At 34.7% G+C, this 21,035-nt stretch overlaps 1 protein-coding gene across 1 annotated transcript; it reads right to left on the reverse strand.

The window, feature by feature from the left end:
* Positions 1-223: 223 nt before the first annotated feature.
* Positions 224-11,098, reverse strand: LOC147389607 (lysophospholipid acyltransferase LPEAT2-like). Its single transcript, XM_086417534.1, has 14 exons — positions 10,582-11,098; positions 10,205-10,385; positions 10,036-10,095; positions 8,666-8,829; positions 8,509-8,572; positions 7,780-7,848; positions 6,585-6,680; positions 5,664-5,708; positions 5,486-5,556; positions 3,513-3,579; positions 1,476-1,526; positions 1,075-1,185; positions 946-993; positions 224-716 (listed from the first exon to the last, which is right to left on the reverse strand). Exons 1-14 carry the CDS (start codon positions 11,094-11,096, stop codon positions 546-548), a joined length of 1,713 nt encoding a protein of 570 aa, XP_086273660.1. The 5' UTR covers positions 11,097-11,098; the 3' UTR covers positions 224-545.
* Between the last annotated feature and the right edge of the window lie 9,937 nt (positions 11,099-21,035).

Here is a 21,035-nt window from a genome sequence, read left to right on the forward strand (position 1 = left end):
ACGTTAGCTTTTACTGAAATAATCTTCAAATAATAAATATAACTACGGTTTTAAAAGGTGTCATGTCAAATTCCTCAGGAAACTCGTGATCTAAGAAACTCAGGGCTATCTTGCTTGCTAGCTAGCACTGACAATTCAGGACCAGTGGCATCTGTGCACATCTATTTGTGGTTACGAGGCTATAATGCATCACCAGCATTAACTTTTATCTTCCAAGCAGAGAGGAAGCAAAATCAAAAGATATATAAATGAATTGTGAGACAACACAGTAGGCACTATCATGTTAACTGTATATTTTTGCAATCTGTTTTATATCTCATCAAATACATTATAGCTCTCCTCTCTAGCCAGTTGTAGATGCAATTCAAAAAAAAAAAACATATAAATATTAAAGGTGCTGTTTCCATAGCTGCCTAATGGGCAGTTTACAAGGTAAAATTTTTCAAATTTCAAGAAGCTGCTATATTTCAAATAAAACTCTATAGCAGTCCCCTTCAAACCCCACACTTAAAATGATTTCAAACACACCATGGTGGCCAGACACATCACACGACTTCTGGCCATCTACCACCAGCTTCAACTAAACTGTGGCGGTGCACCAATTTAGGAGAGAAAAGAGCTACCAGCAGCGGGTTTTGTCTTAGGCATGACATGAAATCAACCTTGCTGACCCTCCCATCACCATCAGTGTCAAATAAACTGAAAAGTGCACACATCTGCAGCAACACAAAAAAGCTTAAGGAGTGTGGCTATGAATAGAAACTAAGTGAGGAGATAAGGTGATAACGAAAAGTTATAGGTCGAGTTGGTCTGGCAACCCGATCCATGTGAATATACCATTATCAAGTTCGGATCTTGTGAGTTTCTGATTGACGTCGGATTGGTCAATTTGAACCCAAGTGGTTTTATGTCACATTTTGATGAAGTCATTTATTTACTACTAACCTCTTCTTCATTCATATCTGGCATTGCTGGTTGAATGTAATCGCCCAACTGTGCCAAGATGCATCAAGTGTTAGAGCTTATCAAAGTTTTAAAACAGTAACTAGTGTGTGAAGAGAGTGACAAATTCACCTGTTGTTTTGAGATATAACCAGATCCTCGGGCATCACATTCTGCGAAGGCTAATTCACAGGCTTGCCAGAATAATGGCTGCTTCATGACATGAGATGATCCGAAAAGAAACTGCATGTTTTTAATAAAAACAAAACATGTGAAGCAGTGTATATGCAACACAAGACTTATACCACTAGCAGAAAGATAAACTATGCATATGCAGCATATATTAGAATTATAGATGGAACGTATGATGTGTAAACCAAATATTATAAAGACAACTATAGTTTTAATTTAGTGCTTGGATGAATTTTAAGCAGCTTACAGATTATTGCTGAGTTTTAAAATTTAGAAATATCCCTTGGTGGAACTTAGAGAAACTTCTACAAATATGTTAAGTATAGATATCAGCAGATTACCTGTCTAAATGTAATCAACCCAAGCTTTTCCAAATCGATGAACCCAAAGATCTGGAATGGTGAACATACAAAAATACGCTTCAATCGATAAGAGTAAAATTTCAATAAAAAATATAATGGACCCAGTAACAACTAACGACAGATTTTAACATATGGAAAGATTGAACATATATGGAAATATCGTTAAATATGGGAGAAATTAGAGAAGTACGTAGCACATAGGCCTTGGAATGAGGTGTTCAATAAACAGACATGCCGAACCCTATTATAACAGCAACACCTTGACCATCTACATAGAACTCTAGGTCATTATATGATCAACTTCAGGATACTTTTTTTTATAGTCGATATTCTTTAGTAAAAGGTGAAGGTGACATCAATCTGCACACAAATATGCACCAAATCTCGAGAACAGAAGAAAATATGATATGTAATCTAATCAAAACGAAGGTATCAATAGAAAGACGTAAAGCAAATTGAGAAGTATGTCGTTAATTAAATTGCAATATAATAGAGAGGCACCTTCCCCTTGACCCCGCCTGTGGCTCATGTCAACGGTGTCAACATGGCCACCTTAGTTAAGGTCCTCAAGCATTGCTTACCGTGCATCTGGCCCCAATTAATGAAGTTGCGAGTTCCTCTTCTTCGATTCATTTATCCATTCGGTTTCCCACTTTCACTAGCTAAGGCTGTGGAAACTGACCTTCAGCACTTTAGAGCCAGAACTGAACAAGAAGGCAACAAACTCTGTCATCTGTGACCTTCCCTCACCCATTGATTGCCTTTCCTTAAATCTATAAACTACGGTTTGCTTTCTTCTCTTTCTCTTTCCCCTGCCTTTTTCCAATCCACATACAAGAAATTGAATCTTGCTAAGTGGTGTTCCTATCCATACCACCATTCTGCATCAACTTATTTACTTTATTGATTTTCATTCTGCATCAACTTATTTACTTTATTGATTTTGGATTTTGTTATTTGAGATTTCCATGTTTCATAGTCTCAATAATACGACTAAATGTTTAAAATAGTCATTCCTACCAGAAAATGCTATGCTTGTGGAGTTTCCTAAGAATGTTACTGAGTAACATTGATGTGTCATTGAATTATAGAAGCGTGTAGGGAAAGGTGTAAGAAGAGTGACTATAGAGCTAATAGTGGTACCATTCTTATTGTAGATTCACCTTTATCATTATCCATGGTTTGTTCAAACTTCAGTATAGCTCAGCTGAACAAAACTAGGTTGATGATTTTTATTATTAATTAGATAAGTAACAAGGTAAGGTTGACATGATTGCAAGAGTAAAAGCAAATGCACATGTCCTCAGAAGGGAAAAACTGTGTGGATACCAATCAAAAGTATATAAATCACAGTGAGGGAAGCATTGGATTTGTAGCAAACCAGTTAAAACATAAGCCACCAGGTCTTAACAAATGTTCCAGTTGTAAACTCAATTAAAACATTTCCCTTTTTTTCCCTCGTTACTTCATGATACAACATAATTTTCTATTGACATCTGGCACTCAATGTGTACATGTAAGGACTTGGTGAGTTTTCCTTTCCCAAGGCCACATGTTAGAAGCTTTACTATGTAAGGCCAATTACTGTAGAAACACACTCCAGTTAAATACAGTGAAAAGGGCCTATTACACTAGTTCTCACCCACTTTAGCTGAAACTTCACAGAACCAACCTACAGTAAAGGCATTCCTGTTTGTCAAAGTAAGATTGTGATGATGCAGTAGCTTAGATACATTTATATTCAGTGGAAATTAAATCTTCAAAATATCAAAGTGATCAGGTATTTTCCTGAAGTACAATCAGTCGATCAGGTCAACCCTCGGGCAGTTTTATCATGACAAGTGAACAGCTATTATTATTTGAAAAGAAAACAGATGAAATTTGGGTTTACAAGGGTTAACTACTGACACATCATGCTAAATTGGAGCAGTTCTTGAGTATATGCAAAATAAAATAAGTGTCAACAATTGATATGAGGAAGCTTGTGGAAAAATACAGAATACTCAAGCAACTGACCTTCTCAGAAAGAGGACACTGCCGCAGCTTCAGAACCCTCAGAAAATCAAGTATTTTAACATGTCCACTGTTAACAGGATGATATAATGATGAATATGAAAAATCTTTCTTTCCTATAACTTGAATGGATAACTGAGAATCATTTGATACCTTTCGGAAAAAGAAAAGAAAAAAAAAAGATAACCATTTGATCATAGTCAAACTATAAAATATAGACATTTTGAGGATCATGTAAATTAATCAACACCAAACAATTTAACTCGCAAATAGTAGAAAAAATTAATTTATGTCAAGATTGTCGGTTTTGATGAGCACATCCTAACAAAAAGGACATGGATTACCCATGCCATTAGTATGCAATAGTGGCCATCCTAATTGAGTCCTAACATAGTTTACAATCATCAACATCAAAGCCTTAGCCCAAAAGTTTGGGGTTGGCTGAACGAGTCTTGTTTCTCCATTCAATTTTTTTTAATGAATTACAGGACAACAAAAAAAATCCTATACAGACAAGATATATCTTTTTCCTATAACCAGGCATCTAAAGTGAGAATGATAGTAAATCACCGAACTGCAATGAGCTGTGGCTTGAGAAAAGATAAAAGATTCCTCAGGTTGAAGCTATCCTAGAAAGGATTGAAGAATGGGTTCCACGATGGGACTTAATTACAACAAATCAATGCAGGCAAGTACCAAATTTCGGTTTGCTTGGTCACCGCATGAAATTTATTATGACATATCTCATATAGATACCCCACTAAACCAAGACAACTCAGTCAACTTGCATCCAATGGGGCCAAAAATAAAACCATGTATCCCAGACTCTTAAAGCTATACAATGGAAAAGCGTTGAGAGAGATTAAAGCTAGTGTTCATATAGGGAATGACATCTTAGAAATTTCCTCACATCAAAATGCTGCCAAAGATCATCTAATTGCTTCAGTAGTTTCAAATCTGAGGATACAACCTCTTCTTTTGGAGAATTGAATTTGAATGAAAACTAATCAAGGGCCAATCAGAAAGATCAACAAGTAACGAATATGATACACATAAGATTAATGCTGGAGGGACCTCAGAGTGGGACACACAGGGGACATCTTGACATGGTGGCGCACGCATGCACGTAGATGGGTTTTCTCCGAGATGCGAGTAAAACGCATCTATGGACATGCACGCACCACCACGTCAAGGTGTCCCCTGCTGCGGTCACTCCAGCACGACTCTAAATATAATATGTCACAAGGCTTATATTTCAGTTCTGTGGCACAAAATACATGTATTATTTTCAGTTCTTGCATGCACTTGAAGTCACAAATGATAATGGCACAAGCAAGTGATCAGAAGGAAAGAATTCAACATTGAGATTCCACATTATAAAAAAAAGGAAAAAAAAAATTTAACCATAACAAAACGTGAACAATAAAAATGAAATATTTAACAAAGGGGAATTCTAATGTTCAATACTTCTTGGGGACATTAGCATTATCCAACACCTTTTCTTTTTCAATAATGCCCCTCCTCGTTTTGTCATTTAGTGAAAAAGACAAGCATGTTAGTCTTTTACACTATAAATACATTCATTATACCAGTAATAAATGCATTTATCTAACATTGATTGCCAAAGCATTTACTACAAAAAAGATATTTAATTCAAAATACTTAAATGTTCATAGCATTCATTGTGTAAAAGACCAATAACACCCTTGTATTTTTCACTAAAAGACAAAACGAGAAGGGGTATTATTGAAAAAAAAAAAAGTGTTGGACAATGCTAGCGTCCCCACGAAGTATTGGACGTTAACATTCCCCTTTAACAAATAACATTATCCATTAAAAACGAGGAATCACAGGATATTGATTACGAAATCTCCGTTGGTAAGTTCTTATGGGTATCATGCCTAAATTTGATCCTTGTACTAATAAAGGAGTAAAGAAATTATTCAAATGTTTCCACAGCAATACTTAGACATTACCTAGGATTTGGATTCATAGAAAGAAACTTATCTAGAAATTCCACAGCTTCCATTGTGCTTATGTTGAGTGACTGTAGAAAGCAAGAGAAGAAATTTACTTTTCCTTTTAAACTAGTGCTAGTAGAGAACAATAAAAAGAAGTGTTTAGTTGTAACGGTATTTAAATATAACAGCTCACATTTTCCACTCTAGCCATTTCCACCATATAGCTTGAGGGATTCTCCTGCAAAACACATGTATTGTACCATAAAAATGCTAAATAACAATAATATTAAGAAAATAAATGTGGTTTACTGCATGAAATTTTGAATTCAAACACATTCAAAAACAACTGTATAAATTCTACTACACGAATTTGAAGCTGAACTGCTTAAAATTTACAGCAAACAGAAGTACCCAACTATTTAGACTGTAGAAGTTCAAACTAATTTATCCACATCAATACTTGAACCAATGAATATTAATTCAATTATAACCGGTTTAAAAAAAAATAAAAGTGGATGAGAAGACACAACTTACAAAATTTCTTCTATAGTGGAAGGAAACAGATTTTGTTCATTTCCTTTTTTTCTTTCTTGATAAATGACAGATCTAAACAAATCTTCAACATGTTTACAACGACCAAACTTAAATATCAAACTTGGAAAAGCAGTTGTAGATCCGTTGAACTATGAGAATTGTGTACAGCTCATAAACATGTTGCACTGCCATCTCAATAAGTTGTTATCATTAACCACAGTTACTCAGGAGTTTGATTATAGCTTAGTTCCACAAAATAGTATCCATTTCTTGAAACATGTTTCCAGAAAGATATTACAAATTAGGGAACCAGAACTATTTCCTAATTTTTTTTCCTTTATTAACTGAAATATGTACATTTGATTGGCTTTTAATACTACTCGTAAGAAGCAATTCAACGGGATGCAACTTCACTTTTAGAATCTCACATAAGTACAGAGGTCCGGGATCACTGGCTGGGTGGAGATCTATATCAAACAAGAATGAAGCCCTTCCAAGAATAACCAAACATATGAAATAAGCAACCTATAGTGAAGCAGGTTTCAAAAGGTAGAGCATAGGATAAGAAAGGTATTCTTACCTGTTTCATTTGGGATGCTTTTGTGAGAAGCATCAAATCTCCATAGGAATGAAATGTTTGTACAACATTGAGTGCATTTGCAACAGCATAGCTCGTCTACAAGGCATCACCCACATGAATGAAGTGATTGATCAGAAATAAATAATCTAAAGAAGACATCATCATTAAACAGCAAATTAGCTATACGTGAATCCCTTACTACTAAGATGGTATATACTCCAAGATGATGCATAGGTCTAAATACCTACTTTTTAATATTTAATGATAGGGCTATCAAGCACTTTTGATCAATGCAGCTTTGTCTCTCACTTGTCAATGTAAAACCCATGCTAATATGACAGATCTTAGAACTGTAATTAATACTGTTGAGTAGGTGCACTTTAACGTCTAAGTTTACTCAATTGGTGATCAATCTGGCTACCTCGTACAAAATGTAACATAGTAAAGGTGGATGCATGTAGAAGTAAAAGTGGTAGTATGGCAGGAGCAAGAGATGGAGCATGTGTTGAAAGCAATTTATCATTTTTAGTTTCACTAATATTCATGTTTTATGCCAATCTTTGATAAATATAAACTCATTAAGAACAGAAAAATGGAGATACAAAGCCGGTCCTGAAGACCTACCCATACAAATAACAAGGCAGAAAAAAGCAGAAAACAACAAAAACCAAGCAATACATAGGTCGCCGTTAAACTTGCTCCCACCTAAATAAAATTCTTCAGAAAAGAAATGCTTCAAGTCCTCAAAATTCTTAGAGCAGAAAAAAAGAAGTGCTTTCACATTGATGATGGCATCGTGAGGAGCAAGTTCCTCCCCATAAAAAATCCACCAATTGTTCTCCCCTTCCAAAAACCCCACAAACAAAAGGGATCAACCCTGAAATGACTCTCTTAGTTGGTGTACGTTGCGAATATAGAAATATACATTTCTTATAGGTTCACCTCATAAATTCACCAAAATTAGCTCTAGAGAAGAGAGTGTTACTTGCATGTGAGATCACTGAGTTAACACATGTAGTTGAAGTGCCAAATATGATTATGAAAGTGAATGGCACAATATGACTATTTACAAAAGAAAATTTTCCATTACACCACAACATTTAACATTTTCAAGTACGTACAAGGAAACTAAGAGTAAACCAACTTTGTCAAAGGCCCATCACAATAAATAACTAAATAACAGAATAACCCTCACCCTCTCAGCAAAATGGACAGCACCCTCTTTTTTGTTCTCAAGTGGCACGATCACGGGAAGGTATTCCACCTGTTGATTCCAAAACAAGAGGCCTCAATTAAAAATTTAATACTCGATACAAGAAACAATTGATAATATAGCACAATGAACTAACCCAAGGCCTTGAAATCTAAAGAAAATAAGTTTTCAATAGTATCAACCACCAGTTAGTAGTCCAATTCAAAGAATAGTGAAAATTTGATTTAAAGATAGTATATGAGTACAAGAGTGAAAGAAATAGCTTAGGATGATGTAGGAATAAGGGTTGGGAATAAGATATTTAACAGCTGATGATAAGTTCAAAAAAATTAATGTAACAATCCAATGGTCAAATTTTTTACCATTGTAGTATGTGATTGCATAATGGCCCAAAATAACTAAATCGCATATGTGATTGCACATGAAACTATGGTTATATCAATATCAGCTTTACACAAAGAATACAATTTCAACAAAAGTGAGACAAGATGAGGGGGTAGTGTTCGTATGAGTAAAGGGCAATGTAGTAAGAACGATGGCATTCAAGCATTAAGTTGAGAAAAATATCAGATAAACAACCAATATATAACTAGCCAATTAGCATCATTAGTTTATGCATATATTTTATAAGGAAAAAATAGCATAATACAAGATATCAAGCATTATCTAATAAAAATGGAATGTAACTATAGACAATAAGAGAAATTATACCTCCATGAAATTGTGAAATTGAGTGAACATTCTGAACATGAGCATTGGCAAAGAAACATCTCCCCTAAACAAAAAGAAATGTCAAAAGACACAAGGCCTGTGAGATACTATTTGAGATACCATTGACAGAATCGTTTACATAAGATAGAAGTCCTACCATGATTGGTCAAAGTGTACATGTGGATAGCGGACAACCACTGGTTGGATAGGGTAACCAGGAATGAATGCACCAAGTTGAAATGAGATAAGGACCCTCCCATTAGTTGTAGTACCCTCAGGAAACAATAGAACTTGTGGAAATTTATAGCACGAAGCCTTTCTCTGTATTTAGATCCTTGAAAAAACATTTCTGTATCAAATAGCTAATAAAGTGATATAAATTTATTCCTTCAAAGTTTGGTCAACATACAAAAATTCATGAGTATGCATTCAAAATATTATTGCTTCTATTTGAAAGCTAAAAAGTTGTCCTTAGACATTGATCCCAAGAGTATATGAAGGTAACCTTGATAACAAGAGTAACCATGTTCTGCAGTTACAGAAACAAAATGGGGAAAAGGAAAAGAATTGATACAATGTGACGTAATTGCAGATAGAGAGAAGAGGAAAAAAATCATCAGTTGAGAAAACTATAATATCTATTCACCTATCACAAGTTTCGGTAAGTTCTAAAAGCATATCAACCAAGAAATATTACATTAAACACAATCTTGGTAAGAGGAAAAAGGGGAACTGCTTGGAAATTCACTGAAATTGATATTACTGCTGTAGTAATGTCATATGATGAATTGATGTTTCCAAAAGAAAAGCACCAAAACCATTAACAATATAACCACGCTTCTCATTAAATTATTTTCTAGTCACATTTTTTGATGAAGTGATAGCTCATTTTCTTTTAAGAGCATATAACTGCAGTAGAGTTCACAAGCATTATGAGCCAATATCCTTTACTCTTCAGAGTCGATTTCAAATCCAACTCCTTCAGACACACCACCACCATGTATCCCACTTACTGATGGCTTAGTCACGGTACCCAAAAATAATTCAGCCATTTGTCAGTGGCAACACAGGGGCATTAATGTATCTGGAGTTTGGTATGAAATCCAACTCCCTGGAGTTATTGGAGTATACGCCATGGGTATATAGCATTAAAACCAAACTAATGAGGCAACTGGATGAATCATATGGTGCCAAATATTCATAAATCAGTCCATATTTTGCAAGTTATATTCACCTATAAAATTTCTCATGACTTCTTGAACTTCCCATAATTTAGAGTAAAGGTGTTATAGTGTGACATTTGAACTATGTTCCGCAAACAACCTGAAAAGAATGCTAGACACTTCATTTTGTAAGTATAAATGTCATGTCTATGATGTACCTAGGCGTGTCTTTATTTCTATAAACATAAGTATAATTCCATATGTTATCTTGATGGAATGACTGATCCGAAAATAAAGTTCAAATTTCTTACAGAAATTAAACAACCAGAACAGTTAATTCAATCACAATGTGTAGTCTTTCTACCTTTATTTCATTGACAGCATGTTTCCTTGATGGTGCTGAGAATCTATCAACATAAATAACCTAAAAAGCACAGTTCAGGACTCAGGTTCAGGAATTAACCTCATCATAGAACATCAAAGTACATCAAGTGCAATAAATTTGATCAAATCTTTCTAAGGCACAAAATTACCTGCATTGCTCTGATAATTGTTCCCACAAAGGGGGTGGAATCATGGGATTCGGACGCAACAATAGTCGGGAACAATTCATAGAAATAGAAAATAGGATCGATGTAGGATACGTGATTAGATACAACAATTGGAGCAGTCTCTCTTGAAGCTGGCCTTCCTTTTCGCCTTATCCAATGGTATCTTAAATCAAGAAAAAAAAAAACGCATAAATCAAACATTTGAAAAGGGGCAAATTTTAAAAACTTATATTAAAGTTGGAAACTAAAACAAAAGCGATGTTTTTTAACCAAAACAAAAGGGGCTAATTTCGCCTCATCCAATGGTAGCTTAAATCTTCAATTAAACTAAGAAATCAGAGAAAAGTTAGGATTTTTACCCAAAACTAAAGAGAATACAACGAGAACAGAGACGAGTGATCCACAAAATCCTACATCGCCATTGAGGCATCGGGTTCTGCTTGTCTTTCCAACCCAAGAGAGCAAGTTTAGTGACGATGAAACCTATGGCAAGAGAGAGACCGAAGAAGAAGAGGCGAATAAGAGCAATAGGGATGCAGATTATGATCTTCAACCATTCGTAAAGACCTTCAACGTGAGGTGTATGATTTCGAAATGGATTTAGTGGTGTTGGATGTGGAATCGAGAAGGAACCAACTCCAATGAAATCGAATGGATTCTCTTGCCCTAATTGAGTGATTCCTACTTCTTCTCGATCATATTGGCCGTTGGATTCGATGTTTACGACCACTTCAGCTTCTTCTGAGGATCGATTGAAACGCTCTGATGCGAGAAGTGGTGCTTTTAGATCAAATCTCGCCATGAAATTCGATCGAGAGAGAGAGATGAAGTGTGTCTCTGCTACAAATCCAGAAGGTCTAGTGAAGGAAGACATCTTTGCAGAAAAAGTAATAAACTTTTGCAAAAGGCGACAAGTTTTCTGGGTTGTCAGTGCAGGGTTCATACCCTGAGTGAGCATGAAATTTTTCGTTCTTTTTCAGTTTTCTTCCATTTCTTTCTGTTTTAATAAATTGATGACACGTGTACTTATCAAGACGTGTCACTTTTTTATTGAGCCATAATCAAACAGCGAAAATTCGTTTGTGATCCAAATTTTTTGAAGTGATAAGTATAAGTAAGACTAGAATATCTTTCGTGTATACGACTTGATTTGGCCACTTAGACCAAACTTGTACACGTGACACACGCGGTCATAGAAACGTGCGAACTTTGTACTCCATTCATGAATAGCATTTTCCCTGCTCACACTCTTATTTGTTGCGACGTGGCATTCTATTTATACACTAATGCTTTACTTATTAATTTAGTAAGATTTTACCCTTACAAAGTGTCGTCTTGGTAAAATGGATTACCACATTGGCAATCCAACACAACAATCTCTAGATTTCATGGAAAAACTCAGATACCAAAACACAAGGTTTGGACTTGATCTAACGTTTAGAAAATTGATGACTACTAAACTTTCACCAAATTCACAAATTTTAAATTAAAATTCAATCATACAAAATAACGTTTTTTGGATTTTTTTTTTTTTTATTTGAAATTTTATAAAAGTTTTACCTCTATAATCCTGAAGCATCATATCATAATTTTTTGGATGCCACGAATAAAGGACCCTTAGTAAGGGTGAAATTCTTACTTAGTAAGGTTAGTGAGACTCATTTGGACTTCTCTTGTTGCACACAAAAATGAAAAGAGTCTGACTAACCTTACTAAGCTAGTAAGGATTTCACCCTTCCTAAGGGTCCTTGGGCTCATCTTGTGACATTCAAAAATATGATTTGGTGCTTCAGAGCTGTAGAGGACAAAATTTTATGAACTTTGAGAAAAATATTCAAAAAAGAAGTTATTTTTTCCCATTGAATTTTAATTTAAAGTTTGGGAGTTAAGTGAAAGTTCGGTACCCATCCATTTCCAAAATCTTAGATCAAATAAAAAAAAAATTATTTATTTATTTATTTATTTATTAGAAGTCCCAAATCAAACTTTAATTTATGTGCTAGGCCTAAACTCATAAGACTGAAGTCAAATAGTAAACTTTAAGGACTACAAGATCCAGAACTTGCCAAATGGGCCGAAACTTGCAAAGATGGCCCGATATTTAAGCCCAACTCATTTGTATCACTTGTTATATATGTAAGCCATCTACCACCACAAAACCACTCAGTAAGCACTTGTTTGTTCTTTCTACATCAACACTCACCAAACTTGCCTTATCCATATGGCACCTACCATGATTAAGGAATTCTCAAAGCCACCAAATTGGGGCGGATTTAATAGAATTTAGGTTTTGAGGCCACAAAGAGAAACATAACTTGGCACGAACACTAATGGTTGTCGACTTTATGTGGAGATAATACACCTTATAATACTTGTCGACTTAGCCCATAATCACCCTCAATGACAAAATGACATATATAAAGGCTCAACCAACGACATAGTCTAGCATCAACGTAATGGCGGTGTTACCTATAAGACATCCTACCTACCATGCTTAACTATAAGCTAGCATGACCAAGCTTGTGATAAGTCTTTCCTTTCCTCACTAACTCACTGAACATAAGAGTTCAAAACATGTATAAAAGGGGAAGAACCCGAGTGATTAAATCAATGTGACTTGATTGAGGCGGTCTATTAGAGTCCCGATCTTACTTAACAACTCCTCGCGCGTGCTACTTGGCATTTAACATCAGTAAAGACCTTACCATGTCTTTAAAGAAGTTAAAATCTGTTGTGTCCACATACAAAGGACGAACCACTTTTTCGTATAACACACCAACTTTTACTTATATCACACCAATCAATATATGTATGGACAATTGCTTGATTTCAAAGGGATTGTTGTGCCAATAGAATCTCTCTTTTAGTATATGACCATATTTTCTTATATGGTTGGGTTGAGATTTTGATTTCGATCAATATTTAGGTTAGGCTTGGACTAAGACATCCACCAATCGGACTCACCCACGCCAATCCATATATGAACAATTGCTTGATTTCCATGAAAAAAAAACCTTGTGAGCCTGAAACTTGACCCATAGAGCCTGGGTTTACCCTGCAACCCACCCAGGTTGCAGCCCTAATGGAGGGCTCATTTATGTTTTGGACCTTGTATCGGGCCGAAAGTATTTGAAGGCCAAATATTGCACCTAAAAGATTCTTTTGGGCCCATAACTGATACTCAAAGTGAGGCCCAGTGAAAATGGCTGGCCCACTCTTGTGACGATTTAATTGATCATATTTTCTACATTCTAATTGTGTACCTCATTCTTAGTAGTTTTTTTAATTAAAAAAAAAAACAAAAGAGAGAGAAGTTTATAAGATTTACAAGAAATAATTAAATTATGGGAAATAATAATTTTATATTCAGATAGAAATACTTACTAATAGGTATTTCTGTAACGACCTTTGAGATAGTCTTCTAGCGCTATAATTTTTGTCACTAACCAATTTATAAATTAAAATTTAACATATTTTGAAAAATCTAATACCAGAAATTAGTACTATAAAGACTTCTTGGATTAAAAAAAAAACAAAAAGGAAAAATAAAGAAATATTAAAATGACCAAACCCAAAACTTTGAGTGATATATCCCTTTTTTTTTTTTTTCAAAAGTGGTAAAAAACTAAAAATTTAAAATATTTTTATATTAACATTGTAAAAATATCTATTACGATACCAACTTTTACATGTAACACACTAATCTTCCAAATCGAAGTCTACTTGATAGACATTCTATGTTTCTAACAAGAGATTCGTTTGCTCATAGAAAAGTTAATCTGTGATTTCACATAATCTCACATGAAGCTTACGAGAGTAGTTTTGTTAATTGGAGTCCTCAGTACACCTGGATTCGTGTGATTGGTCAATCCAGAATTCTGTGAAATCCCGAATTGATCATCTTTATGTGAGCAAAAAAAAAAGATTTGTTTTGGATGTTCTCACTCTATTATTCTAATTCTTTTCTTAGAAGAGAATGACCAAACCGTCATCCACCTTCAATGCGAAATTAGATATCATCTAAAACCCTAAGGATTCATTTTTCGTGTCTCAATTTTTCCTCTCCAAAAATTCTAGGTTCTTCTCTCATGACTCGAGCATTATTGATCAAAATGGTGTTGTCATGAATACCCTAGTTTTATCACACAAGAATAAGAAATTTCTTCAATAATTTTTCTATCAAAGTCCCGGTTTTATTTCACAAAAAAAAATTAAAAAAAAGCGTCAACGATGGAAATCCTACTTTTTTTCTCCCACAAGAATACCATGAAGAGATGAACAATTTTGCCTTAGAAGACTCGGTAATTGAATAACTCTCAGGGATCAATATTTGACCAACTTGATCTCATGTTATCTATATTTTAAGAGTAACTTAGATATTTGGAATCAAGTTTAGATAGATGGATTTGAATATAAATGAGGAATGTGTGGTTAGAGTGAATTTAATATGTTTTTAAAATCAACTTGGAAAAATAAATCAAAGCTTTGGATAACTACCCACCTTGTCGATTATTTTATTTGGTCTAATAGTCTTATAGAAAGAACAATACTTATTAGAGAGGAATATTATTCTTCTAGCTAGGGCTTTTTAAGAAGTCCCCAAGGGGTTGGCTCAGTGGAAAGCCTTGATAAGTTCCTCAGGAAGGATAGGTCAAGTCTTCAAAACTCCACGAAGCAATGAATTTCTTGAGGCCAACCTCTAGGTTTCGATTTACCTTCGACTGAATCAATTGCAAGTAGGACTTTCTGAGGGGGTGATATTGTGTGTGACCGCGGGATTAGCCTTACCTTTCGGGTGAGGATACCTACAATAAGGGGAAAAAAAAAAAGGTCCATGAACAAGACTCTAGATGAGATATGTGATATCTCTTTAATTATAATTAGTGTTATAAGTAAAAGTTGGCATAGTAATAAAAATTCTTTAATTTTAACCATGCATGCAAATGGAGTAGAATTTTAAGTCACACCAAGTTGACTCAGGTTTCCAAGTCATACTGTTTTGTGGTGGTCACAATTTTCACACTTGTATGCCACATACTTGGTCCCCACGACTCCATGATTACTTGTGTTCGGAGATTTATACTGTCCAACGTGAGTGTTGAGATGGAAGATATCTCTAGGGACCACGTGGCATACTCTCCTGATGTGGCATGTGTTAGAACCATAGATTTTATATCTTGGGATACACATCTACACATCTTCATAAATATGTGCAGTTGTATGTCTCAAGAAAAAAATATCTATGGCTCTAACTCATGCCACATCAGGAGAGTATTTTGAGTATGCCACATGAGGGAGTTAGAAAATCATTACTCATATAAAAATACAATTATTTGTAAGGTTCACCCATTTTCAGATTATGTCTATGGCAATTGATCTTCTTCACCTCCACAAGAATTTTCTTAATTTATTAAGATTTGTTAGTTATTGAGAAAGATATGAACGACAAATAAAAAAATCTATCACCATTATCCCCACAAAAAATTTCCTCCTTTGGTTGCCTCCTCAAAAGATTTCCACTCTTAGTGACTCCGTTCCTGCTATAAAAGGTTTCAAAGAAAAATTTTCTCATTCATCTTATCTCTTAAATCTGTTTTCTTACAATTTGACCTATATTTATACTTCGACGTGATTATCTAAATACTCTTAGAAGCAAATAATTTTCATACGCAACATTCTGTATATTGGGATCTTAGTCACAATTTTAGTATGGGACACCTCTCTATAACAGCTAAACCTTAAAAAAAGAAAAGCTACCTCATGTGAATCACCTATTCATTGGTCAAGGCCGTTCGATTTTAGTTATCAAAAGATAAATTTAGACCACATATCAAAGATGATTTTGTGTCTTAGCATTGAGTGGCGTTAAAGAGTTGAGATAATCTAACTACCCCACGTGGAACACTCAATCAATTCAAGAAGTTTGAGAATTGTAGAACTGTACGTCTTGAGATATAAGATTAATTTGAGATACACATTTTTACGAGGAAGTGCAATTTTGTATCTTAAACCGTACAAATCTATAATTTTCAAACTTGTCACGTCACGACAGTCGATTGATTGTGCCATGTGGGGTAGTTAGATTATCCCTATTCATAAACAAACTACCCTACTCCTCATCTAATGAATTGGGACCCACGCTAGCAGACGAATGCGATTCTACCACGTCACATCTCATTGCACCGACACTTGTCTCACTGTTGTCTAGCTTCAACGCCTCAGTTTTGCATTTTTTTTTATTTTTAAATTATTTTCTCTTTTGTTATTTATAAAACAAATATATATAATTTTTTTTTTTTTTGGTGTGTGTTGTGCGTAGAGTGTTTCGCGCGTGGCTTGACGAGTATTTGTCCAATAGTTTAGAACTCGTGAAAGTGTCCTCCTGAGGATGACAACAACTAATTTGTTTCTTAGAAATAGATATAATGTGGTGGGAGGATCAAGATCGTCAATAGAGGGATTGTGGCTTGAAAACGACGACACGTGATTTTGATATTGGGAAATTTGGGGACCACAGCACCCTCTACCGCTACCTTGCAACCACAAAACGACAAAGAGTACAGCTGTAGGCGCGGTTTATTTATTCTAATACGTCATCGATAATCATCCCCCCATTATTTTTGGCTCAGCTAGGCTCAGCTCAACTCAACTCACCTCATCTCGGCGCAGATTATAAGATATTTAAATAGCTCCACTCACTTTCACCATTTAAAAAACAACATTCAAAAAGGTTTTTGCTATGGTCCTACGACGTTGGATACAAGTGATTACTAAGATGGGATGGAAACTTTTGATACCATATCTATGTAGCATCTCAGCTGTACATGCCCTGGATGCACAGTTTAATCAAGACTTGATGATTAAGATCAATGGATCTTTTTTTACCAGTAAAAATCTACGGCAGGAGACCAGTCCAAACACAAGATTTTGACTTGTTTAATGTAGGTTCCACATGGAGCCGTGTCAATGGACTTTTTTATAAACACGTGGGGGCGTCTGGTTCATCAACATATCTCATTTCGTACGGACATAGTTAATGAGATACTGTACTTGAAAGCTGAAAGCCTGAAACCACATCTTTGGTGTTTAGAAGGACCATAGTATGGTGGGGCTCACCATCATAGGACTACAGTCCTAAAGTCTGCAAATGGATTGATCCACCAGTAACTTTAGTTAGGCCCACCTTCTTGTTGGTGGAGCCCACTTCATTTTTTTTTTATAATTTTTATTAGTGCTGTACCATCCTAGTGTCCAACGTCACATCCGATTACGCGATTATATAACTACAAATGAAAGTAAACAGATAAGATACATCACATAGTGCCCATATCTCACTCTGATTCGAGGAAAAGTATCTAAGGTTTTGTGCACACCTCTACGTTAGTCACTTCGGCATTTTTTTTATATTTATTTTTAGGGAGATTTAATGGGCAGACCTATCTCTTGTAATTTTATTACAAAAGTCCCTTATTTTGTCAAATTTGTTACTTAACCAAACTTTATTTTGTGAATCACTCTAGCATGAAAAAACTCAGATTCAAAGAAAAAAGTAAAAATAAAATCCTCTTTTGAGTTGATCTAAAGTCTCCTGATATAGATGGCTATTGAACTCCTAAATTTAAAATTAAAATGCAATAGTAAAAATTAATTCTTTTTTAAAATTCTTTTTTTATAATTCGTAGAATTTTGTCCCTTATAGCATTGTAGCGTCATATCATGTTTTTGAATGCCACAATTGATGTATTTACAATCTACTTGAAGATATGTCAAGTAACAAATTAACCATATCAATTTAAATTTCATGTTGTGATACCCACTCCAAGGTATGTTAGGTAACAAACTTGATAAAATAAGCTTTAGTGGATAACCAACTTCATAAAGTAGGGTTCCCTTAGAGTTGACAAAACTCCAGGGGAGTTTTTGTAATAAAAATGTAACAATTAGGTTTGTTGGATAAATCTCTCTTCTTTTTATATGAGTCACCTTATATGGATTGCGCTTTTGCACAAGATAGTGAGTTGACGTGGAGGTATTCAAGCAATCAAAACTAGGATTTTATTGTAGTGGGGGCAAATTATAATTAATAGTACAGTTGAAAAAGCTTGAATATGAATAGTTTTAGGAAGAAATTGAAAAAAATTTGGTTGGAAGTTGAAGAAAATGCTATTTAGGTCTTTTCTAATTAGTCCATGAGAGAAAGTCCAATTAAGAAATAATGTCATTTTCAAAAACTGTAAGGGGGATGGGGAAAAAAATTGGAGGAAGGTGATGAGGTGGGGGCAAATAAGGAGGGAGATGAGTGAGTGGGAGCAAATGATGTATGTATTTAGTTGCAAATACATAAATACAAGACTGTCTCAAAGTTTAATGGGAGCAATTGCCCCCACAAGCTCCTTATTAGCTCAGCCCCTCTATTCACAGAATTGTGTGTGATCAGATGAATTTACTTTCATGAGTCCATCGGATCCCAACCCTTATATAAATTCCAAATCTCTAATTTAGATATGTGAGATACCAACCATTTTATGGAATTTAATCACTCTTATAGACTAATAAAAAAAACTATCCTCATCGTACAGCAAACATAGTAGAAACTAGCCTGGCTAACTTAGCAAGGAAAATAGGCCTTACTAAGGCTCATCCACCATAAAAAAACCTGAAGATTCCCCTTTTCTTTTCTTTATTAATTTTGTTAGGAAAGTGTTTGTGTTGCAAATATACTTGTTTGGAGTGTAAAATTTAGCTAAAGCACTCCCAACTTCTTGTAGGAGTTAGAATATATATTTGGAGCCAATCCATACACAATATAAAATTCTCAATAATCAATCAAAATTTTAATTAAAACCCAAAATAACAAAAGTCAATGATCCAATCCCATAATTAATGGGATTTGACATGTTTATTGTTATATGATTTTGGATTTCCCAAAAGTGACTGCATTGAACTCATGGCTTCAAAACTCGTTCGAGACCGAGATGATCACCCGAGACGTCTCGGTATTGGGCATGGACAAGTAAAATTTTCAAACGAGATTTAAGACCTCATGTTCATTTTTCAAATTTTGAAAGAAGACATCTCAAACGTATCGAAAAACTCGTTCGAGATGACTTGATATTTGGCATGGACGAGATGAGACGCAAAATCGAGTTTTAAAACCATGATTTGAACTACTCTTCTTTACTAGCACTAAGAGTACTAGGGATTACTTAGACGATTTTGGTGTGTGTTCAAATGGTTGCACATCGAGGACCTTCCTCTAAATAATTATTGGATTTTGTTAATGTGTGGAGTTGTTCTAAATAGACTTCTTTCGACACTACATTGATGTGTCATTGTGTAGAATATTATAGATTTTTTTCCCCTTGAGATACAAAATAAGAAATCTATGGTCATTTGCACACTATCATGTCAACACAATGTCGAAGGAAGTCAATTTAGCAGTTTCCTAACATTTCCCTTAAGGCACATGTTAAGATGCATTAAATACACCTTGGAAATAAGCATTTAAGGGTATTTTTGGTGGTCATTTTTTCGAGGGCATTTTTTATGGGAAAATAAAGCTTGTAAGTGTATTTAAATGCACCTTAACTTGTGCTTGCAGGCCACATATTAACAAAATCGATAATTATTTATTGATGTGGAAATATAAGCTCTTTTTTATTAACATATACTTATGTGATAGAATACATTTATTTTATAATTGATGCATTGGATTGACTAGATTGATTTATTATTAATTAGATCACTATAGATCACGAGCTAATTCAATAGTTGTGATGAATGCACGCGGTTTTGGTACACGACTGACTTGGCAAGGGGAAAAATCATAAATCTTTTTCAAATGGTAATGAATGCACGCGATTTTGGTAAATGGCTGACTTGACAAGGGGAAAAAATCATAAATCTTTTTCGAATAATGATGAATGCACACAGTCTTGGTATGCAGTTGGGTTCGTGGTTGATGTGGCAAGGGCATAAAACCACACATATGTTTCTTGTGTATCTCGATGTAAGCGATCTATGGTTCTATGCCCTTACCACGTCAACCACGTACCCAACCGCATACGAAGACCGCGTGCATTCATCATGACTCATCTTTTTCATTGGGATACATAGGAAAAATGATATGCAGTTCTATGTGTTTGTCATGTTAGCCACATACCCAACAATGTACCAAAAGCTCGCGCAATCATCATTATTCAATTCAATAACTTATCAAATCAGATCGTTAGATATATCAAATCCCACTAGCACTAAGTTATTGAACTCATTAAAAACAGGTTTATCGATAATAATAAAAAAAAAGTATTTACAAAGAAACAAACTTCTAGATTTGAAATTTAATAAGGTTTTCAATAGCAAATATTTATTTTTTCAATGCATGTTTCATTCATAAGGGCATTCCATAACCTATCAGAATAAATGAATGATTTGTAGTTCATTCCGCCATCCCACCAAATAAATCACTGGGATTCATTTTTAATAGAATCTTATGTAGTCACAAATTTCTCCACTCACTCTCATTGCTTCTCTCGATGGTTTATTTTAGAGCAAATGTCAAATCTATATGATATGTGCTTTGTTATGACCTTTGATTTCGTGTTATTATAAGGTCTTGTTAACGTGTGCCATAAGTGCAAGAAATACACTTTGAAAATTGGATTTTTTTATTGAAACTGCCCTTAAAAAATATTTTATTATCAAAATACCCTCAAATACTTATTCCCAAAGTGTGTTTATTGCACTTTAATGTGTGCCCTTAGGGTACAGATTAACAAAACCAATGATTATAACTGTCTGGATTTTGTGTCTA

The sequence above is a fragment of the Akebia trifoliata genome, chromosome 12 (genome assembly GCF_017979445.1).
Source record: "Akebia trifoliata isolate Shusen 1 chromosome 12, ASM1797944v1, whole genome shotgun sequence".
Taxonomy (NCBI): domain Eukaryota; kingdom Viridiplantae; phylum Streptophyta; class Magnoliopsida; order Ranunculales; family Lardizabalaceae; genus Akebia; species Akebia trifoliata.

Coding starts and splice junctions, on each gene's coding strand:
- LOC147389607 (XM_086417534.1), bottom strand. CDS start 11,096: ATGTCTTCCTTCACTAGACCTTCTGGATTTGTAGCAGAGACACACTTC. Junction 7,849..8,508: donor AATTTCACAATTTCATGGAG/GTATAATTTCTC, acceptor TGGAATCAACAG/GTGGAATACCTTCCCGTGAT. Junction 717..945: donor CAGATATGAATGAAGAAGAG/GTTAGTAGTAAA, acceptor GTGTTGCTGCAG/ATGTGTGCACTTTTCAGTTT.